The sequence below is a fragment of the Ylistrum balloti genome, unplaced genomic scaffold (assembly GCF_031769215.1).
Source record: "Ylistrum balloti isolate Yb309-2 unplaced genomic scaffold, AGI_CSIRO_Ybal_v1 Utg370266, whole genome shotgun sequence".
NCBI classification, from domain to species: domain Eukaryota; kingdom Metazoa; phylum Mollusca; class Bivalvia; order Pectinida; family Pectinidae; genus Ylistrum; species Ylistrum balloti.
The window spans coordinates 282,669-303,018 of NW_026782208.1; the positions used below are offsets into that span (position 1 = coordinate 282,669).

General features: G+C 33.6%; 1 protein-coding gene across 2 annotated transcripts; it reads left to right on the forward strand.

The window, feature by feature from the left end:
- The first annotated feature begins 2,439 nt into the window (after positions 1-2,439).
- On the forward strand, positions 2,440-15,388 carry LOC132552677 (actin-related protein 6-like). Of its 2 annotated transcripts, XM_060216867.1 has the most exons (12): positions 2,440-2,510; positions 7,848-7,965; positions 8,533-8,601; positions 8,975-9,098; positions 9,875-10,013; positions 10,473-10,529; positions 11,138-11,236; positions 11,813-11,933; positions 12,818-12,941; positions 13,309-13,384; positions 14,041-14,103; positions 14,563-15,388. In XM_060216867.1, exons 1-12 carry the CDS (start codon positions 2,440-2,442, stop codon positions 14,690-14,692), a joined length of 1,191 nt encoding a protein of 396 aa, XP_060072850.1. In that variant the 3' UTR covers positions 14,693-15,388. The 2 variants fall into 2 exon arrangements, with proteins under 2 accessions (XP_060072850.1, XP_060072851.1); XM_060216868.1 differs by lacking the exons at positions 2,440-2,510; positions 7,848-7,965 and adding an exon at positions 8,149-8,156.
- Positions 15,389-20,350: the final 4,962 nt, after the last annotated feature.

The window sequence follows — 20,350 nt, forward strand, 5'->3', positions numbered from 1 at the left end:
GGAGCCACTATATTTCATATCTGCATAAGTATGTTTCTGATTGAAATCAATATTCAGTTACGGCATAGGGATATGGTTAAATATAAATTTTTTAAGCTGTAACTTTCAATATCACAAGTAAATGATAAAACATTATTATATTATGACTGTATCTATACCACCTTGTGTAGTGTCTTACCATCAACATGAACCAGTACCGCACTGAGAAATGACTTATAGTACTTTGGTCAGTAACCGCACTGTGCAGTGCCTTACTTGACTTGGTCCAGTGCCGCAATGTGGAGTGATTCACAGGGCCCTGGACCTATAATACATGCTGAAGTGACTAACGGAACACTGGATCAGTACCGCACTGTGGAATGTGGAATGACCTACAGGAACTTCGGTCAGTAACACACTGTAGTACCGTACTGTGGAATGTGGAATGACCTACAGGAACTTCGGTCAGTAACACACTGTAGCACCGTACTGTGGAATGTGGAATGATCTACAGGAACTTCGGTCAGTAACACACTGTAGTACCGTACTGTGGAATGTGGAATGACCTACACGAACTTCGGTCAGTAACACTGTAGTACCGTACTGTGGAACGTGGAATGACCTACAGGAACTTCGGTCAGTAACACTGTAGTACCGTACTGTGGAATGTGGAATGACCTACAGGAACTTCGGTCCGTAACACTGTAGTACCGTACTGTGGAATGTGGAATTACCTATAGGAACTTCGGTCAGTCACACTGTTGTACAGTACTGTAGAATGTGGAATGACTTACAGGAACTTCGGTCAGTAACACACTGTAGTACCGTACTGTGGAATGACCTACAGGAACTTCGGTCAGTAACACTGTAGTACCGTACTGTTACTAACAGAGACATGGACCAGTCTCACAAGAACGTGGCCTCTACCATATTGCAGGTTCGTGGACCAGTTGATCTACCACAATAAGTAGTTACATGGCTCCAGCTAGGATAAGGGCCGCCGGAAATTTGATCGGAGTGATTATCATTGCAACATCAACATTTAATATATGAGTATGCGCCAGTTTCCTGTATATCTCAACTACTCGATATTGTGCCACAGATTGTGAGTTCAAAGCCAGAACAGGACGGAAGTAAAAATTGGTCTTCCTTCGTCATTGATGACACTGTGTGTATTGTAAGATACGAATTAAACTACCCGTTGTAATTGTATGATATATATATATATAAACTCAGACACAGTATATTTACTGATTGGTTTCTCATGAGATAAAGAATGAATATTATTCAGATTATTTTTGATAAAGATAAAGTTTATAAATACACGCGTGTCCTATTTCAGTACGTACCTTTGAAATTTAATCCATTTCACGATTTTTATCTGATCGTCGACCAGTTAGGTGTCCGGTATATGTATCATGTTTTCACATATCTAATTTTAAGTATCTAATAATTTTAACCCGGCGATATACATAAGTCATCTGACATATGTAATACAGAATATTTCGTCAAGATGAGGAACATTTTTATTTTTCCGCTCAGTAACGCCATGCAGTATACGGCATGTAAACTTCGATCATTATCCTTGCGAATTTTGTCACTTTTTGCAACGATTGATGTTAAAAAATGCAAATTCTTTATTCGTGGTAGAGGTATTATATCACATGAAGAATGTATCTTTAAGCAGGGCTTGTCAATCTTGGACTTAAATATAATTACATATTTGGATTGATGTTTTATTCGTGTTAGCAACACTTGCTCACTACATAAATCAATTGGAATAGTATTCATATTATATTATTCATTTACACGTAAGTTTTGTTAGCACGATACTAGAAAATAATTCGGTTGGTAATAGATATATTACTTAATATTATGTCTAAGTTCAATAATCTCTTCAAATTATGTTGTACTCATGTCATAATTACGTGTTATTTGCGCTTAATAACACACATTAATAATAAATAAGCACTTCATAGCAGAAATATATTTCAATATAGAATTGCCAAAGAATTTTGTATTTTCCCGCCTTTTGTACTGTTTGATGTTGTTCATGAAATAATGAATATGACTTTTTTCTTTGTGCTAAAATCAGACGAAATTTCCTCGTTTTCTTTTTATCTCTTTAAATATTTTCAAATGCATATCGTAAAATGAAAGAACAATTAGCTGTAGTCTTCACATCAGATGTAATCGGGTCCGTGTTTTCCCCTCGGAACAGAATATTGAAACAGACTATACCTAATGAATGAAATCGAAAGTTGAAAGAGAAAGTGGATAGTGTCGCAAATGACCTGGTTAGTATTCAGTACAAGGAAAAGTATTATATCCTATGAAAACACATGTCTTATCATTAATCATTTACTATTACATACTTAGGCTATTTCAATCAGGATATTGTGTTTATTTATGAACATACACATATGACGTAAAGCGGTCGTTGCTCCATGTGTTTAAAAGATGGCGGTCATAGTGCTCGACAACGGAGGCGGGTTTGCTAAAGTTGGATATTCTACCGACAAAGAACCGAGGTATATGTTGTTTAATGTACGGTCGGCTGGTGTTTGTGCAGTTAAAGACATATGTAAAATCATAGAAGACAAACGGCGTGCTTTCTGTCTATGTGCATTCATTATATTGTTGATTTTTGAAATTAACGTTGACTAACAATGGCAATGCATCAGTGTTTATACGACTAACGATCTCGCTTCTTGCGTTTGAGACACATGATCAGTATGGGGTTTAACAAGCACATAAATATGAAGGCCCCTTTTCTGTTACATTGAGAGAGTTTGTGACATGTTCGAACGATCAGTAGTCGAAAGAAGCTCTTTTGAGCTTATGTTGATTACTAATACAAGACCGAACATTTCTGTGTCTAATATGATAATTTAACGTCGATATTCACAACTACTTATTATACTGTTCATACACTTAAATTTGATGAACATCTCAGTTCTGTCTCTAAAGTATGCACGATTATTAAAAGTATTAAAAATTATAACAGCATAATAAATGTGAATTTTGACATAAAATTATCATTTTAGAAACAGAAATGTTTGGTTTAGTAATTTACATAAGCCTAGAAGAGCTTGTATTCGACTACTGGCTACCCTGACACAAACTCTTTCAGTGTAACAGAAACTGGGTGTTTATATCAGCAGAATGTGCTCAATGATGTGTCTCAAATGCAAGAAGTGAGATTGCAATTACAATAAACATTGCACTTGCTTAGTCAGTGTTCATCAACCTAAAAACAACAACAACATAATGAATCCATGTAGTCAGAAAACATGCTGTTAGCCTTGTCTAATGTTTAAACAATCATTGTACCTTATCCAAAATTTTACATCTCTGCTATCATTACATTTCTTAACCATCAGCGCTACAAATTGAGTCTGTATTGGCTGATAGAGCAAAATCAAAAGTGGTGAAAATACAAAAGTGCTGAGTAATTGTCACCTTGTATTAATGACATAAATGATGTTACATTGTTTATTTGATTCTCGTCTCTTGCACTTGCACAGTTATGTAGGAATGGTTTAACCAATATTTTTACTTTGTTGTTAGAGAATAGGTCAATAAAACATCCAACATAAACAAAAAAAAAAGCCAGATTTTACTCAAGCTGCATATATACTGTCCACATTTCTCAGTTTAACAATGTTATCATTTCATTATGGACGTAAACATTGATACAAATTTACTTAATTTGATATCTTTCTGGTCATTTATGTTGCCATTTTAATGAATTAATAGGAATAATCCTTTTTGTGAGTATTATAACAATTAATTTTACATAGATTACTTTCTGTTTGATTCCTGACTGGTTGCCTTATCCTAACTGCTTCTTACTGAAATTGGATCATAGATGAAATGTGAAATACCTGGCATTTGTTTGTCTTTAACCAGATTCATGGACAGACAATTATATAAATATCTTATGGCATACGCAAAGGCTAAAGGTACACATAACTTGAGAGTCTGATTGACAGCAGATCATAGTGTAAAGTTGGCAGCGAGTGGTCCTTCATAAGCCATTACAGGACCAAACATATACTACTGTAATATACACTAAGTTTGTTGACAGATTTAGACCTGAATGAAAATTTTAATATGTAAATATGACAGACTATACTGGGTACATAAAAAGCTACTAAAAACCACATTTATATACGCTGAGGGACCAGATCTAGAATAGTTCAGTTGGTAGAGCATTATATTATTATAACCTCACTTGAGGATCCAAGGTGAATAGTTAGTCCTGATCTGGTCATTGGGTGGTGTACTGGTTTTTTATTTCTTAGGAAGTGTAGATCAGAGACTATCCTTGGCTGTCTGTGGGCAAAACATTTAACTCATTTTCTCTGGATAACATGTGAAGGGCCTTATGCATGATGTTTATTGAGGTGAACACCATGTACAACAAAGACACCCTGCCTCAAAATGACCTGGTTGTTCATGGGGTGATAAGCTCAGTAGACTGAATAAAAAATATATAATGCAGTTTTGTAAATTACATAAGAAAGCATTCCAATGATATGTTTTATTATTACACAATTTGTTTTATTTTAAGTGTGACATATCAATATCAAATGATAACAACAGTTTACATAAGAAGAAAACGTAATTCAATTTTAAAACAATAATTTTGAAAGCCAGACTGAAAGTTATATGGCACTTGATGATAAGTACGAGTAGTTGATCCATTAGAGTATTAGTTATCAATGGTGTATGAGTAGGAATATTACGTCTGACTGTGGTAGGGTAGGGGTTCTTCGTAACCTGTGGTTTGTGTAGGGATCACTCACAGTTCTTAACCAGTAATTCCATTATAAGAATATTATTTCTCAAAAAAATGGTTGATCTTGAACTTCTCTTGTTACGATAAAGAACGGTTGATTTACCTGCATCTCCGCTTTATTAATAATCAAAATGTGTATTTAGAATATTATGATGTTTTGGTTTGTTATTTCATGCAATACCTAGTACATAAGCAGTTGAAAAATACTTGAATAGGCTCAAACACTTTTTGAAAGTAGGTACAACCAGCTTTATGAATTTGTAAAGAAACAAGAGACAACTGAATTTTCAGCTTCATTATCTGCAATGAAAAGAGTGCTATGTCAGTGTTCAATTGAAGAAATTGATTTCCTCCAAACATGGATATTTCCTGGATTAGGTAAAATTTATGTTCAAAAGCAATCCTACTATGGCAACACCAATTATGACAATGGCAATCATGACAATGACACCACACAACATTTATAAGAATTCACAATTAAAGGTATGGAGTATGCATATGGCAATGCCTATTTGTACTACCGCTAAGTTATTCTGCATCAAACATTTAATAACTTGCAAGGAAAAAGTAACTTGAAAAAGAAAAGACAATTTCTATTTCCTACAAAATGCAAGCTTGATGCAGAGGTATGAGTGTGTCTTTTGTTCACCATTGAATGTACTTTACTTGAATTAATTACAATTTAGTTTCTTACTTTGCCAAGGAAGAGAGAGACGTGTCACATTTGGTACTTTACACCCTTAGCTTCTGTAATGTAGGTTTTCCTTCTATGAACATTTCTGGATAAAAATTCTTGAGTATAATTTCCAACAATACAGTGATGACTTACCTGCAGGTACAAATGTGAATGAGATTTCCTGTACAGGTACACATATATCCCATCTCTCCTCTCTCCCTCATGGTATTGCTCACAGATTAAAATCATTTTTTTTTTCAAAATCAATTTCCAGTTATCTAAGTAAAAATAATTAAAATAAATTTTTCTTTTGAAAAACAGTTTTTTTTTTTCCTTTAAATTTTCATTTTTGATAAGATTTCTGTGAGACGTTAGTCTACAACTGGTTGTAGAATTACCTACAGTTGTACACAGCAGCAGTACATTATACCCGGGTTGTTAACAAAGAGTACTTTAAAATTTAAATCCTTCATTGTTTCACAATCACTGATCCATGTTCGGACAATCTGAAATCTGATGTTGATGATATCTGAACACTTTCTGACAGTCTGAAACTATCAGTTCCTCAAATTTAAAATCCTCGTTTGTCGTATTACAACTATGAATATCAGTTTATATGTTAATTTTAATTAGCCCAGCTGTATACCAGTAAAACAGAATATCGTAGCTTGAGTTATGTTAGTCAAGCATGAATTATATCAGTGTCTACACAATTACATGGTATATGCTTATATTTGTGTGCTTTGGCAGTGTGTCAGATAGCATTACATAGTGATCTTCTCTTCCAAATGACACCCTGAATACATACTTTGTCTAATAAAGTAACTAAATGGAGGTGTGGTCTGGGTCACCAGCTACAAATGGCCATTATCTGCTAGACATTGTTAACTGATTATGTTGAGGTGTATGTTGAGTTATAGCACCACTGGCCTATCTAATAGTACTGCCTCAAGTAATTAATAAATTCTTTGGTTTTCAGTGTACAATCTAAATTTATCATTGTCGCTGGAACTAGACATGTGTTTGTATAGCTTTAGAGTTTATCAACAAGATAATAAGATAGGAAAAGATACATTTGTGAGGTAGAAATCTTGTCCAGATTTGAATGTTAATATCAAGATTGAATGTCTTAAAGCCATCTTCTTAATGAAAAATCATCATAATCAGTTGATAAGTATATTTTATGAATAAAATGTAGTGAGAGCTTCAGTGATGTAAAATTGACCTGTCTGAAGATATAGACACCTGTGATCAAAGGCTAAATTCTGGTGAAATGAGGACACAAACAAGCATAATAGACAGATATTTGTAGGTCTACTCCCAAAATTAAAAAGCATATTTCATCGGTACTGTACTTTTAGGATGTGTCCTGGGCATTTTGAAATTATTTTTAATGTTAAATTAAGGTCTCACAAATGACCTTATTACTTAATACATCACACTCTATCTGGTATACAAATTCATTTTACAAATTTGATTATCATTGTTATTCAAAGATTTCTCAATAGAGAAAGTCTTGTCTTCTTACCAAATGTCCTAGTAACATTTTAGATGGATAAACAACAGGAGTAAATGGAAGACAACATTTTTTACATATATAGAACTTCTCTACTCAATATCATACTCATATTTATTCATGGTGTTGTACAGTATTGATTCTTCATTGCGACCAATGGTTCACCATACACATTTTAACTCAAAGTCGGGGATGGGCTTATGGGCATGGCAAGACAATGAAATATCATAACTTTGTAATTATACTTAACTTTGTAATTATACTTAACTGTCTGAGTGGGCTAAGACGAAAATATTTAGATTTATGTTGTGTATCATGTTAATTATCTATAGTATAAGCTACAGATACATGTACAACATTGTACATAAAGACAAAGTGATTTTATGTTGAATACTTGTCCTGGGATAAATCTATGTCATTTTACTTCTTTATCAGTATTTTTTTCCTCTGGTATTTTTACACAAAAACTTCTTCAAATATGATAATTCACCTCTTTTTGAAATAAAGCTCCCCTGACAAAGCATTTCTTGTGTATAAATATTAGTTGACTCATTCATATGGATTTTCATGAGAAAATTATCTAAAATATTGATATGTCAATTTACATAGCAATATTTGGATGTATGGAAATTTCACTTTTATTTAAAACAAAACAAAAAGTAAATACAGGAAAATTTCCCCTCACTCTATAAAATATTTCCCTTTTCAGAAAAGGGTACATTTCCCAAAAACCTTCATTGTTCCCTTTCATTATATATTGATAGACATTTCTGATTTGGTGTTGAAAGTGTTTGTTACCAATGATATACAAGTGTGATTCAAGTTATAGTTTCCAGCCATACTAACACTGTAATTGGTTTCCTTTGTTTCAGAGTTTTACCTAACTGTGTGACCAAGGCTAAGAATGTTCGGACAAGGATTTTTATTGGGGACCAAATAGAAGAGTGTAAGGATCTGTCAGGGTTATACTACCTGTTGGCCTTCCAGAAGGTGGGTACGGTCAGTCAGGCCACACACAACATCTAATATTGTTTAACTTGTTATTCTGACAATGGTTTAGAGACAGTTAGGGCAGCACTTCTTGTCAGCCTTCCAGAAGGTGGGTTTGGTGTTTAACTTGTTGTACTGACAATGTTTTAGAGAGACAGTTAGGGCAGCACTTCTTGTTGGCCTTCCAGAAGGTGGGTTTGGTCAGTGAGGCCACACATAATGTTTAGTTTTGCAGAATTTGTTGTACAGCCCATGTTTTAGAGATGGTCAGGGCTGCACTACCTGTTGGCCTTCCAGAACAAGCTGAGATATATGGGAAACTCAAAAATATCATTCATGGAGAAAGGAATTAGATAATTCAGTCTCAAAATGCAAATTTTAGACCAAGCTGATTGACCTTTTTGTAAACTGTTTTATGGACATTATTGTTTTAGGATTTGAAGAAAGTCCTTATGTAGAATTTTTGTATTAGATGTATCATTTTATAAAAGACTGGCAATAAAGGGCCAATCTATTTTGCTGATATTTTCAAATTATACATATGTCACATCTTACCTCTACCAACAGGGCTACCTTGTTAACTGGGATATTGAGAGACAAGTGTGGGACTACATGTTTGGCAAAGATTTTCTGAAGGTGAGATGAAACAATAAAATATGGAAATGCCTTTTGCAAACTAGTTCCTCAACAGTTGGGTGCCTCTTCATTGGAAGTTTGATGTCATTACTTCCTTGCAGTGGTTGACCAGCAAACAAATATATTTGCAGCTAGGCACAAGGTCCACCAGTCTGTTTGACTGTTTAGTTATTTTGTTGGTGGATTATTGATTGGTAAAAGGATTAATCAAAGGGTGTAAATCAGTAAAGTATTTATCAGAATCTAATAAGAATTTGAAATGTAATGTGGTGTGAGTCCTTCCTTTGGTTGGTGATTTCCAGATGGTGACTGCAGGTGTATTTCAGGAAAAGCTGTTATCAAATAAGTTAATCTGAAAAATTGGTTGTTTCAGGCTGACTTCAATGAGACCAGTATCATAGTCACAGACCCTTACTTTAATTTCGCTTCCATCCAGGAGGCTATGAATGAGATATTATATGAGGAATACCAATTTAAATCAGTGTTCCATTGTAACCGTAAGTATACATATTCATATGTAAAAGGCTGCACAGATGTAGCTTGTATATAGTGTTAACTACAGTTTCTGTCACTCGGATTAGGTATCAGTGTGGCTTATGCATAGTGTTTGAATATGGCCTGCATCACTACATACAAAAAAAAACTTTATCACGTTCTTTTTATTGATGATTTTTATTTGGATTTTGAAGTCAATTTTCGGTAACTGTTTTTCACTAAATTTATTCTGTTAGTAGATGGATTACAGGTAGCTCTGTTTGGTATAACTTTGTAATCTACCAGTCTGAGACTTATATTCAACTAATCCATCTTTTATGATAGTTCTGTTGTACATGTAGAAGGAGGATATCAGTCATGATAATGCTTTTTATAACTGAAGGTGATGTTTAGTCTACCAGTCTGAGACTTATATTCAACTAATCCATCTTTTATGATAGTTCTGTTGTACATGTAGAAGGAGGATATCAGTCATGATAATGCTTTTTATAACTGAAGGTGATGTTTAGTGATCCTAATTTAAGATTTTAAACCCATAAATGCAGAAAAAGGGAGTGAAATCAGTTGGAATTGAGATAACTTGATAATTAAACAATTAAGTAAATAGCAAATTATTGATCAAAGCTAAGGCTATATGGATTTGCTGTAGTTATATTTCTGTCTGATGATCTTGTTGAAGATAAATAAACCCAGACGATTCCATAAACAGTGTTGACTTTTCTTGGATGAAGGTTTGATTGATGTACTATTGTTTACCCTGCTTTCCTGTCCTCTACAGCATCATATCTGACCCAGTATAAGTACCAGAAGGAACGTCCAGAAAAAGAGTTCTGTACCATGGTGGTGGACACAGGCTATTCCTTCACTCATCTTGTACCATACTTCAAAGGCAAAAAGATAGAAAACTCTGTCAGAAGGTAACTACTTTATTAAAAAGTAGAGGAAATGTAGCGTTACTTTGTAAATTGGCACTTATATCAGTGCTTTTTTATTTCTGTGTCAGATTTTTAGGGTCAAGATGACCTGTAGCCATTGTGTTTCGTCCATTGTCATGCATGTGTTTTTAAAACCCTACTCCTCTTTCATAACTGGATGAATTTCTACCAAATTTGGTCTGATGCATCATTGGATGGCGGTAATCATTTCTTAAATTCAGATGCTTGATTTGACGCCTTGGGGTTGAGGGACAGGGCACCAAAATTAGATTTAATACCCTACTTCTCTTTTCTGCTTGGTTGGATTTCAACAAGCTTTGGCCTGATTCATGAGGTAGGGTAGGCAATTATTTCTTAAATTTAGAAATTTGATTTGACCCTTAAAAAAGTTCTGTATTCTACAACTGAATTGTATCATTGTACATGGATTTTCTTTTTCAGGGTGAATGTTGGTGGAAAAGTTCTGACAAATCATTTAAAAGAAATAATTTCCTACAGGTAAGAAACATGTTAATGGAAAATGTGAAGAAATGGCATGCTGAAATTCACGGACTTGTTGAAAACATAAATATTGATTTATTACAGTAAGGTATAAGATAAAAACATGTTGATCATCATGGATGTTATCAGTTATCAGAAAAAAATATGAAGATATGGCATTCTAAAGATTTCTTATTAGATGCAGATAAAACCATTATATGAGTATGTTCTTGTATTAACATTTAAGTAAATTCAGTCATAACAGGTTGTAATATCACAGGTAGTGACAGCTGTCATATAGGTAAAGATCAGATGCTGTTTTTGTTTTACTTGGCTTTGCAGCTTAGGATATGTAGTGATACGTTTGTTTTTCAATCTACATGTTAGTCTGTCTATAAAACTAGATGTAGTATTGACTTTTTAAATCAGTTAGGGAAAATTACTGTAGTCAGAATCATGCAAATATAACTGCTTTTGTGAATTTATTTATACAGCCTCTGCCCTTGATTTTTGTTAAATCAATTAAGCATTAACTTTTGGGTTCATGTTTTTGTTCAATGCATTAAACACCAACACACCCGAGAGTTTGGCAATCATTTATTGCATTTGTTTTATTCTCCTGACAGACAGCTGATGGTGATGGATGAAACTTATGTCATCAACCAGCTTAAGGAGGATGTGTGTTATGTCTCCCAGCAGTTTACCAAGGACATGGAAATAGCAAGGTAAGGGGAGATAACTGATCTGGTAATCATAGTATTTCATTTCATTTTCACAATGGTGATTTACTTTTATGATTTGAGTTGCCAGCCATCAATAAAAGCTACGCATGTGGGTTAATGTTGTATCTCATTTTTTTGTTCATTAGTTTATTCATATCAAAGATACATTCCGTTGACGAGGGGTATCTGCGCTGGCTAACATCTTGAATTTATTTTGTGTTTTTTATTGCATTTGCTTGTTAAATTATGTTGAAAATGATTGGATGGTGTTAAATATGATCAAACAATAACAGACATGCTTTAAATTTCCTAAAATACCTTCTCTTATTTAATTGCTGTCAAGATAGGCTGTCATGACATCAGTGAATATTTCTACTGTATTTCATTTCATGTTAATGCCAGAATTAATAATCTAATCTCCATTATATGCATAAAAACAAGCATAATATGTCCTAATTATTTCTTGATGTCTTACACTCATACTTTATTGTGTATCTTATTATACATAAGGAACAGTACTATGAATTGGAATATCAACTTTGATGTTAACAGCTATATATTTTCTATATTGTCTAAAAGATTGAAAGGTCCAGCCAACACAATAGCAAGGGACTATGTGCTGCCAGACTATACTCACATAAAGAGGGGCTATGTCAGACCTCAGGAGGAGAGTACAGGCAAGGCTAAAGATGGTGAACAGGTACATTGCATGTGACATTCATCTGTTGAATGTTATATAAATATGATTGCTGTGTCATTTACAAAACTTTGTTCCAGATGGAAACACCTTATGATTTGTCACTGCAGTAAAGATGGGGATAAGGGCCATTGTATATACTGGACCATCTGCGTGATAATAGAACATTTTCCAAAGTAAATTATTATGTGCTTGTGATATATTTTTGAGGAGTTATGTCCCTTTTATTGATAAACAGGTGTATGGATTTGATATAGTAACTGAGGTATTGAGTTAGCCTTTAGGTTGTACAATAAACACTGAAATTTTTTCCATAAGGAAAAATAACCTCTCTATTTTATAGAGTGCAGTGTTCAAGTAGCAAACTTTATGTTTAATGTCATCTGTAATGTTTTCGCCATCTGTTCTACTATCAACTACCATAGCTGGAACAATACTATATGTGTTGGAAATTTATCAAAACAGCTGCAAAAAAATCCTCTATTCAAAACAAAAATAATTAGAGAGAGAGCTGTGCTAGTTTTAGGTTTTTAGGTACTGTAAATGTGTATATATTAGTGGTAATCTTATTTTGGTGCTTTTCACACTAAATATATTCTGCTAAAATATGATTACACTAATCATAATTTCTATATTGTTAATGTAGTAATTGTTGCCAATATAAAAAATTTCATCATGGCACATATTTGCCCAACAGTAATAATAAGAATAAAATAGGATTGCACGGAAATAAATACATTTACTGTAATATGGGTGTTATCATGCTTGATTTTGAGAGTAGAGTATTAACTTCAGCAGTTTGGCCAGTTTTCTTTAGATCTTTGGACACTGTCTCTCTTCAGTTATAGGAAACGGAGTTATTGTTCCACCTGTGTTTTCTACTGTAGATCATACGGATGAGTAATGAGAGGTTTGCTGTACCAGAACTGTTATTCCATCCCTCGGATGTGGGTATACAAGAGATGGGTATTGCAGAGGGCCTTGTTCACGCAATCAGTGCCATGCCAGAAGGTATCTGACTCATTAAATGACTTAGAATGGTTTTATACCATAAATGAGTCTTGTAAATTTAAAGAAATAATATCTTTGTTAAGTTTTTCTGGAGTCTTCATCCAAGAAATAGATGAAATATTATTTTCCTTGTTCCAAAGATTTTAACAAACTTACTCATCAATGTAATCATACCCTTGTATCTTCTTGTTTCATCAATTTTTAGCTGAATGCCAATTTCTCCAATTTTTTTTAGACTCTTACCTCCCTTATGTTAAAGAGTAATAAAGCAGATGTGCATTGCTTATTTAAAGGATATAGTGATAAAGGAGTGCATTACCTGGAAACTTTGATGAATGCAATAGGTGTGTTATTTATATCTCAACAGATATTCAGCCCCATATGTTCAACAATATCATCTTAACAGGAGGTAACTGTCTACTTCCAGGATTTCATCAGCGGATGTAAGTTTGTTTAAAAGTGATGGCTGGATTGATCTTACACTGATAACAATGCTTCAGTTGTAGCAGCAGCTAGATATATGAATTTCCAATTCAGTTAGGAGAGGCATATAGTACAGTGTATTACTAAATGTCTTTCTCTCACCTCAATTCTCCTCTCAAATTATTGTCATACTACTTTATTTCTTAAGAGATTTTTTTCAAATTTTATACAAAGACCATCCCTGACATGGTCTCAGATAAGGTTGTGTTCAAAGGTCATGGCCACTGTATTAATAGATATTTGTCAGACTGCACTAATATGAGTAGAAGTGTAGGAAATGGTCACATGTACACGTGCTCCTTTCAGTTCTGTAATTTAACTCTGTATACTCTGCATTATATTATTATATTGTATTTCAGGTTTAATTTTTTCTTGTGACATATTTAAAAGTCAGATGAATAGTCGGCCACAACAGCTGTCTTAACTCTTTCTATCAAATAATACTCAAAATAATATATTGTTACTTCTAGACATATGTAGAGAAAGGTGTTGATAGTAACAGATAAGTCACAAAAACAGTGAGATGAATCGGTGAAAGTTACATTTCAGTTTGTACAGGTAAGATACATAATTCCAATAAATACCCTCTTATTAATCAATTTTATTTCCGGTCCAGGATGACAGATGTGAGAAGTATGGCTCCAGATGAATATGATTTAAGTATCACCAATCCTACAAAGTAAGTCTAATATAGCCAGAGTCAGGCCAAGGCTGTGAAATGTGTTTTTTATAAAGACATTAGATATTAAAAACAAACAATGATGAAGCCAAATAAATACTGTATGTTAAGGTACAGACCAATATAATATTCTTATCCTAAAAGCATTGCAAAATTTTGAGTTAACATGTTCTTTTGTTGATAAGTCAGTAGATGTAATAGTAATCATTGATAAATCTCCAAGTGAGTCTAGAGTCCTATACTCATATCGTATAGGTGGGACTCAAAGAATTCATGAAGTTTCCATCGCATTGCATTGTCAATGGAAATAGAATGTGACTTGTTACAGCTTCTTTAATTAGAAATTTTATTTGATTGATTTTATAATTTCACACACGTAAAATGATGATATTCTAGCCAAGTAAGATGTTTGATGTGATACAAATCCAATTTTTTCTCTATTTTACTTTCTCTTTTCAGTCCAGTGACATATTCCTGGTCAGGCGGTGCCATGCTAGCCCAGGACCCAAATTTCAGTAAACTGTGTGTTACGCGTGAGGACTATGAGGAAAATGGACATGGTTTATGTCTGGAGAAGTTTGACGTGTGACCCATAATGACAGATGTCTTGGCAAATTTATCACAATGGTGATAGGGAAAGACTTGCATGGTGTCTTGGACAACAGAGATGCCAAACAAAATAACAAGTCTAATTATAGATTTTGAGTTGGTTAAGTACAAGAATATGACCAACATGTCGTCATATTGGCACATGAAATCTATAGCATCTCTGTGTGACTTCAACTTCAATGATTCACTTCACCTGATAGTGTTGTTACACATTCCTAGCTGGGGATATGCATAGGTAGTTATTTTGACTGTCTACGCCTAACTACCGTAAATACTTCGGTATCTTGTCTAACTTCAAGGTTGAAACTTACTGATAATTATGAAGGACATGGAAAATGTATTTCCAAAATACTACCTTTGTGAAAACTGTTTGCGATTAATATCTAGTAACAGTCTTTCGAGGTTTTGACTTTACACATTAACTATGATGTGTTTTTTTCATTCCACAGAGATCAGCAAACCATCTTGTGTTCAAGATATTTCAGTCATTAACTGCTCAGGTGCTATGAGTAAACAGAAAAGAAAATATTGATGTACACCTTATATTATATGTAGTTTCCTGGTCTAATTTTGTTGTTATTGCTAGGTATCAGTATACCAAATAGGCTGTCATAATGATATCACAGATGTATGAACCTGTATTTGTTTACATTTTCTTGATCTATGGACCTTAAAAAGGCCCACAAAAGTTAATGTAATTTCTTCATATTACATTGTTCTATAAAATGCAGATTTCTGTAATATCCATTTTATATTTTGTACATTTTATTTTACAAAATCATTGATCAATTTTATTAAATTATTTTGTAGGCAATTTTAAATGTGTTTACCAGATGTGTTCATGCCACATTCTTCCATCATAAAGTCATCCATCTTTCATATCACTAAACAGAACTCATCTGCCTCTGTTAGATAGACCATTTGACAAAGGGAGATATTTATAAATAAAGTCAAATTCGGAGTCAATGAAATGTTTTGTCGGTTGTATATGTGGTAGTGTTAAGTGAACAAGTCCACATACTGTATTTATACTGCAACAAACCCATGGGACCGAAACATTTCTTTATACTCAAAAGTCAGGAGTATGCCTATTACAGGCCAATTGAATAACATATGTTTAACTTAGCAGGATAGGCTTATTATCAGGTATATAGACTTACTGCCTTAACTATATGGCATGCTGATAAAACTGCTGAATATTTGTCTTGACTAAGGCTTCTTTTATTTGTTATTGTTTTTTCTTTAATTTTGATTTGTTTGGGGTTTTTTTTAACAAACTGAAAGCTGTAGGTAAATTTAAACTGCATATATCCATGATATTGTTGTCACTTTTAAGTCAAAGCTTGAATTTCTGTACCATTTTTTAAACTAATGGGCAATATTTTGTTAATTTAGTCATATACATGGGTCTAAATTGATTTCAGAAACTGAATTTCAGTTCATGTGTATAATGTATAATTTCATAGGTAATCACCAGATGCTGGCATCTGATCTGAATGGCTATAATAGAGAAAAGAAAACATAAATAACCGTCTTTACCAGACACAACAAATGTGTAATTAATGATATTAAAAATTCATTTGTTGCTTCAATTTTATGATTGTTTTCTTGTTTGTAGTTTTCACGTTTTTCTATCAACCTATCACTTCCTCTATTAGGATACACGAAGTCCTTGAATATTTATTGTTTAATGCAGACAAAATAGATCAGAACAGTATCAACTATGTTATATAGTGTAGTGAAGGCAGAAGTACCACAAGCTGTGTTATATAGTTTAGTGAAGACAGAAGTACCACAAGCAGAAGTACCACAAGCTGTGTTATATAGTTTAGTGATGTAGAAGTACTATCAACTATGTTATATAGTTTAGTGAAGGCAGAAGTACCACAAGCTGTGTTATATAGTTTAGTGATGTACTATCAACTATGTTATATAGTTTAGTGATGTAGAAGTACCACAAGCTGTGTTATATAGTTTAGTGAAGGCAGAAGTACCACAAGCTGTGTTATATAGTTTAGTGAAGACAGAAGTACCACAAGCTGTGTTATATAGTTTAGTGAAGACAGAAGTACTATCAACTATGTTATATAGTTTAGTGAAGGCAGAAGTACTATCAACTATGTTATATAGTTTAGTGAAGACAGAAGTATCACAAGCTGTGTTATATAGTTTAGTGAAGACAGAAGTACCACAAGCTGTGTTATATAGTTTAGTGAAGACAGAAGTACCACAAGCTGTGTTATATAGTTTAGTGAAGACAGAAGTACCACAAGCTGTGTTATATAGTTTAGTGAAGACAGAAGTACCACAAGCTGTGTTATATAGTTTAGTGAAGGCAGAAGTACCATCAACTGTGTTATATAGTTTAGTGAAGACAAGCTGTGTTATATAGTATCACAAGCTGTGTTATATAGTTTAGTGAAGACAGAAGTACCACAAGCTGTGTTATATAGTTTAGTGAAGACAGAAGTACCACAAGCTGTGTTATATAGTTTAGTGAAGACAGAAGTACCACAAGCTGTGTTATATAGTTTAGTGAAGACAGAAGTACCACAAGCTGTGTTATATAGTTTAGTGAAGACAGAAGTACTATCAACTATGTTATATAGTTTAGTGAAGACAGAAGTATCACAAGCTGTGTTATATAGTTTAGTAGAAGTACCACAAGCTGTGTTATATAGTTTAGTGAAGGCAGAAGTACCACAAGCTGTGTTATATAGTTTAGCTGTGTTATATAAGAGACAGAAGTACCACAAGCTGTGTTATATAGTTTAGTGAAGACAGAAGTACCACAAGCTGTGTTATATAGACAGAAGTACCACAAGCTGTGTTATATAGTTTAGTGAAGACAGAAGTACCACAAGCTGTGTTATATAGTTTAGTGAAGACAGAAGTACCACAAGCTGTGTTATATAGTTTAGTGAAGACAGAAGTACCACAAGCTGTGTTATATAGTTTAGTGAAGACAGAAGTACCACAAGCTGTGTTATATAGTTTAGTGAAGACAGAAGTACCACAAGCTGTGTTATATATAGTTTACCACAAGCTGTGTTATATAGTTTAGTGAAGACAGAAGTACCACAAGCTGTGTTAGTTTAGTGAAGGCAGAAGTACCACAAGCTGTGTTATATAGTTTAGTGAAGACAGAAGTACCACAAGCTGTGTTATATAGTTTAGTGAAGGCAGAAGTACCACAAGCTGTGTTATATAGTTTAGTGAAGGCAGAAGTACCACAAGCTGTGTTATATAGTTTAGTGAAGACAGAAGTACCACAAGCTGTGTTATATAGTTTAGTGAAGACAGAAGTACCACAAGCTGTGTTATATAGTTTAGTGAAGACAGTTATATAAGTGAACAGAAGTACCACAAGCTGTGTTATATAGTTTAGTGAAGACAGAAGTACCACAAGCTGTGTTATATAGTTTAGTGAAGACAGAAGTACCACAAGCTGTGTTATATAGTTTAGTGAAGGCAGAAGTACCACAAGCTGTGTTATATAGTTTAGTGATGTAGAAGTACCACAAGCTGTGTTATATAGTGTAGTGATGTAGAAGTACCACAAGCTGTGTTATATAGTTTAGTGAAGACAGAAGTACCACAAGCTGTGTTATATAGTTTAGTGAAGACAGAAGTACCACAAGCTGTGTTATATAGTTTAGTGAAGGCAGAAGTACCACAAGCTGTGTTATATAGTTTAGTGAAGGCAGAAGTACCACAAGCTGTGTTATATAGTTTAGTGAAGGCAGAAGAAGTACCACAAGCTGTGTTATATAGTTTAGTGAAGACAGAAGTACCACAAGCTGTGTTATATAGTTTAGTGAAGACAGAAGTACCACAAGCTGTGTTATATAGTTTAGTGAAGACAGAAGTACCACAAGCTGTGTTATATAGTTTAGTGAAGACAGAAGTACCACAAGCTATGTTATATAGTTTAGTGAAGACAGAAGTACCACAAGCTATGTTATATAGTTTAGTGAAGACAGAAGTACCACAAGCTGTGTTATATAGTTTAGTGAAGACAGAAGTACCACAAGCTGTGTTATATAGTTTAGTGATGTAGAAGTAATATCAACTATGTTATATAGTTTAGTGAAGGCAGAAGTACCACAATCTGTGTTATATAGTTTAGTGATGTAGAAGTACTATCAACTATGTTATATAGTGTAGTGATGTAGAAGTACTATCAACTATGTTATATAGTGTAGTGAAGGTAAATGCACTACCAGCTGTGTTATATAGTTTAGTGATGTAGAAGTACTATCAACTATGTTATATAGTGTAGTGAAGGTAAATGCACTACCAGCTGTGTTATATAGTTTAGTGATGTAGAAGTACCACAAGCTGTGTTATATAGTTTAGTGAAGACAGAAGTACCACAAGCTGTGTTATATAGTTTAGTGATGTAGAAGTACCACAAGCTGTGTTATATAGTTTAGTGATGTAGAAGTACCACAAGCTGTGTTATATAGTTTAGTGATGTAGAAGTACTACCAACTGTGTTATTAAGTTTAGTGATGTAGAAGTACCACAAGCTGTGTTATATAGTTTAGTGAAGGCAGAAGTACCACAATCTGTGTTATATAGTTAAGTGAAGACAGAAGTACCACGAGCTGTGTTATATAGTTTAGTGAAGGCAGATGCACTACCAGCTGTGTAATATAGTTAAGTGAAGTCAGAATCACTACCAGCTGTGTAATATAGTTTGGCAAAGACAATGATAGATAAAAGTGCCACCAACTTTAGAAGTTTGTTGAACATAGGGTCACCAACAGCTGTGTTATGAAGTTTACCTAATTAATGTACTTTGCGACTTGTGAATATATATATGGGGATTAAATTCCTACAAGATGCCAAAGGGCATTGACAGTCAGTTTGTTGTAACATAGGGTTTGTCATAGAAATAATCTTGTTAACAAAGTAAAATAACTTTAACTACCTGCACCCTGCACATGTATCGCAAAAGTGCATAATATTCTCTGCCATCTTGAAGATGCTTAAAACTTAAAATTTTGTATATAAAGTTAATTTCAGTGTGGTAGCATGATAGACAATTTAAAATCAATGCTTTTATAAAGAAGCTTACATAAACATATAACAGTCTCCAATAAATGCATTCACTTACCATACATTCGGATACTGCCCTTAAATGTTTATAACTGGTGACAGGAAGATGTTCATTTATAAACAGGAAAACTACAGAAAATTTATCCCCTTTCAGTGATAAATGTGAGACCTGAGAGTCTGGAAATTCCCAATTTTTGCAAAGCACATTAAGATCCTCCAATCCATGAAGAGTACATGATTCTACCATACATGGGTCTCCAGAAGAAAATTTTTCAATTTTGACTTAAGTTAATCCATTGAAGTTTTCTGCAAACATTTCAGTAAATTTATGATGCCAAACAAAAGGTAATCACAATATCTGGTAAGTCACCTAGACCAAAGAAAGATTAAAAACAATAGAAATTTGTAGCAATGTATGTTTATATCACTGTAATGTCAAGTTTTTAAACACATTCTATTAAAATAAATATGTAGAGATTACGGTTACTGTATTATATACATTATCAAAACAATGATGTGTATCAAACAAATTTTGAACACCAAACAAATCAAAAATAGTCAGTATTTAACAATA

Coding starts and splice junctions, on each gene's coding strand:
- LOC132552677 (XM_060216867.1), top strand. CDS start 2,440: ATGGCGGTCATAGTGCTCGACAACGGAGGCGGGTTTGCTAAAGTTGGA. Junction 10,530..11,137: donor AAAGAAATAATTTCCTACAG/GTAAGAAACATG, acceptor TTCTCCTGACAG/ACAGCTGATGGTGATGGATG. Junction 11,934..12,817: donor AGGCTAAAGATGGTGAACAG/GTACATTGCATG, acceptor TTTCTACTGTAG/ATCATACGGATGAGTAATGA.